The 2,798-nt window shown below is 37.6% G+C and overlaps 1 protein-coding gene across 1 annotated transcript in view; it reads right to left on the reverse strand.

Annotated features, from left to right (window-relative positions):
* Window positions 1-2,798, reverse strand: part of LOC107605187 (protein EMBRYONIC FLOWER 1-like) — a 6,633-nt gene that overhangs the window by 2,513 nt on the left and 1,322 nt on the right. Inside the window, exons 2-5 of the mRNA XM_016306971.2 lie at window positions 2,489-2,643; window positions 1,508-1,905; window positions 1,324-1,428; window positions 12-1,195 (exon numbers count right to left, since the gene is read on the reverse strand). Of these exons, the coding sequence (XP_016162457.2) occupies window positions 12-1,195; window positions 1,324-1,428; window positions 1,508-1,905; window positions 2,489-2,577 (1,776 nt within the window). The 5' untranslated portion in view covers window positions 2,578-2,643. The remainder of the gene's footprint in view (window positions 1-11; window positions 1,196-1,323; window positions 1,429-1,507; window positions 1,906-2,488; window positions 2,644-2,798) is intronic.

Below are 2,798 nucleotides of genomic sequence, written 5' to 3' on the forward strand. Positions count from 1 at the left end.
ATACTACTTACTTCAAGATATACTTCTTTTCCTTTTTCAAGAATTGCATTTGACATGTCCTTTGAAGGATTTTTTCGAGCTCCACAATAAATGGCTTTGCCGTCCATATTTCTAAGTTGAGCTCTTGAAGTACCCTCTCGAAGCTGAATTTCTTTTTGACTGATATTTTGCTTGTTGCAAATCTGTTCCGATGGATAGCCTTTTAAGGGAAGATGCCTTTCCTCATTGAGTTCTTTCCCATTTGATGTACCTTTTGTTGATGGAACTGCAATGCATTCAGGCCTACTTGACAAATTCTTTGATGCTGTATGTGCAAATGAACCTTCAACTAGCTTGTCATTTTTCCTCCCGGTTATAGAATCCATTTCTGCATCAGCTTGAGGCATCTTGCCTTTTCCTTTGGAATTGCAGACATTTCTATTCCTTAACATATGCAGCGGAAAATCATCCTTTCCCTTCTCAGTGGATGCACAAGGAAAGGATCCAGAAGGACTTTCAGACAGATTTTCCTTATTTGTGACATCCACCGTGCTCCCACTCTTTCTCCACTGTCCTTCTTGTGGCCTAGAAATCAAGTGTTTGTCAACATGAGGAACCGATTTGTGCCTTTTACCTGCAGTGTTATCTGTTCTAGAAACTCCCCCTGGGTTTTGAATTTCGTTATCAAGCCTCTGGGAGCACATATCTGCAGATGTTGACTCTTCATCCACAACAAACTTTCGCTTTCTACCGCGACCCTTATATGTCAAAGTCGAATCTACTGGAACATCCTCGTTTTCTTGGAAAACTGGTGGTACCTCTGAAGTTGTAAACTGGTTAAGAGGACCATGAGATAGTGATCTGCTTGCGGTGGTTTTATCAGTCTTTGCCTCTCCATTTTCATTTAATAAGTCCTTAAGCAAGCGCATCTTTCTAGGTCTCCTACGAGTTAAACTGGTTGACCTTTCTACATTACGACCCTGATGATTTCTGACAATTTCATCTTCATTTTCCACTGACACATCATGATTGCCATCAGCCAACTCTGGTGAAAGATGTTCAGTTGCATGATCAATGATGTTATCTCCGACAACTACTGTACATTCCCTCAAAATTGAACCAGATTGTCTTAAACCGTTGTGGCATTGGTTTTCTTCAGAAGTAGGTGTCCCTTCATTAATATCAGAAGGGCTCTTATCCACATTAGCTTCACAAGCTGTTTTGGTATTTGGAAACAAAAAAAACGAAGAAATCAATACACTCTTATTATGATACATACAAATTTAATTTCTCGGTACCATGTTACTGCAGCCTAAATTTATAAGTTTACTCAGTTTAACCTACCTATTTTATTTATATGACATTCTTCCATGTGATCTGGACGAGCTTCTGGAAGTGTAACACTTGACACTTGATGATTGAGATTAATCTCCGAGCCAATATCATGGTCTGAACATAACAGAGAAAATCAATCAACACACAGAAAGTAGGAAATAAGAAACTCCTATATAACTGAGCTTGAACTTACCTGTTATTCTGTTCTGTACAATTTCTGCATTATTATTTTCTATCTCATTCCTAACTGGTAAACCATCAGTGTCACCAGTCAGATCAATAGGGATATTAAGATCGAACTCCGCATTCACTGGAGTGGCAGCACTAGCCACTGGAGATTCCGGAGTACCAGAATTGACAACCGCATTACTGCAGTTACAATCAGATATACCTCCATTCCTGTGGCTAACATCTGTTTGATCATTTCCATGATTGATTTCGTTAGCAGTTGCCTGTTGACAATTTTCACAGCCCCACCATCGAAATTTCGGCACTTCAAGTGGTGGAAGTGGCAGTTCGTTATCAGACTCATCCATTGGAAATGGCCAACATTTTCTCCAATCTTTCTTTCTTATATCCGATACGTAACCACTGAACAAACAAAAAGGATGTGTTAGGGATCCCAAATTTCATAATATTAACATACACATACACATGATCCCAAATGAAATATATTAATGTTCTTTTGTCAAGCGGGATAAGGTCCAAGTTCTTCCCAATAAACTATACTAGCTCTTCAGAATCTCCATGTTTTGGCACCATCGTTCATATGATTCTTTATTTTCATCCTATACTTCCACTTGCTTAATTGGATTCTAACTTTAAGTTACTAGCATTTGAAGATCATTAATTATACTGTCCTCTAATGAACACTCATACATAATAACACTGTATCTTATAAGAATGATTTACATAAACTGCAGGCACCAACAACATGAAATCATACACTAAATGAAGGCTGATATATAAATTGATTGATCCGCTCCACACTCAAATACCATCAGAAATGGTTGAAATAAAATATTGTTAAAAGGATAAGCTCAGATAGATACATAGTATCAGCTAGTATAATATGATATAAAAACAGTAATGACAATTGAACCTAGAACCTCATGCAAACTATCAAACTTGATGACCTTATCAGACATGTATAAATATGGGGAATAAGGATTACCGTATCGTGAAATGTTCGCATGTCTTATTAGCGGTGCCGATGGGAAGATCTATACTGATTGAATCCACACTAACAAAATTACTCTCCATGAGCTTGATGATCCTATATAGTTAGAATCACATCCAGAATTATTCTCCACAATTATCTGTGTATGTCTGCACGCAAACAAACAACTTGAGCTATATATAAGCACAGCTAGAGTATCCCTATTCACGAAGGATCAAATACTGAAATGTAAAATATAACTTGGAAGGTTCCAATAATCAATTGAGGCTTCCATCAATTAGAGGCTTCCATCAATTAGAGGCTC

Source organism: Arachis ipaensis, chromosome B06, assembly GCF_000816755.2.
Source record: "Arachis ipaensis cultivar K30076 chromosome B06, Araip1.1, whole genome shotgun sequence".
Classification (NCBI taxonomy): Eukaryota; Viridiplantae; Streptophyta; class Magnoliopsida; order Fabales; family Fabaceae; genus Arachis; species Arachis ipaensis.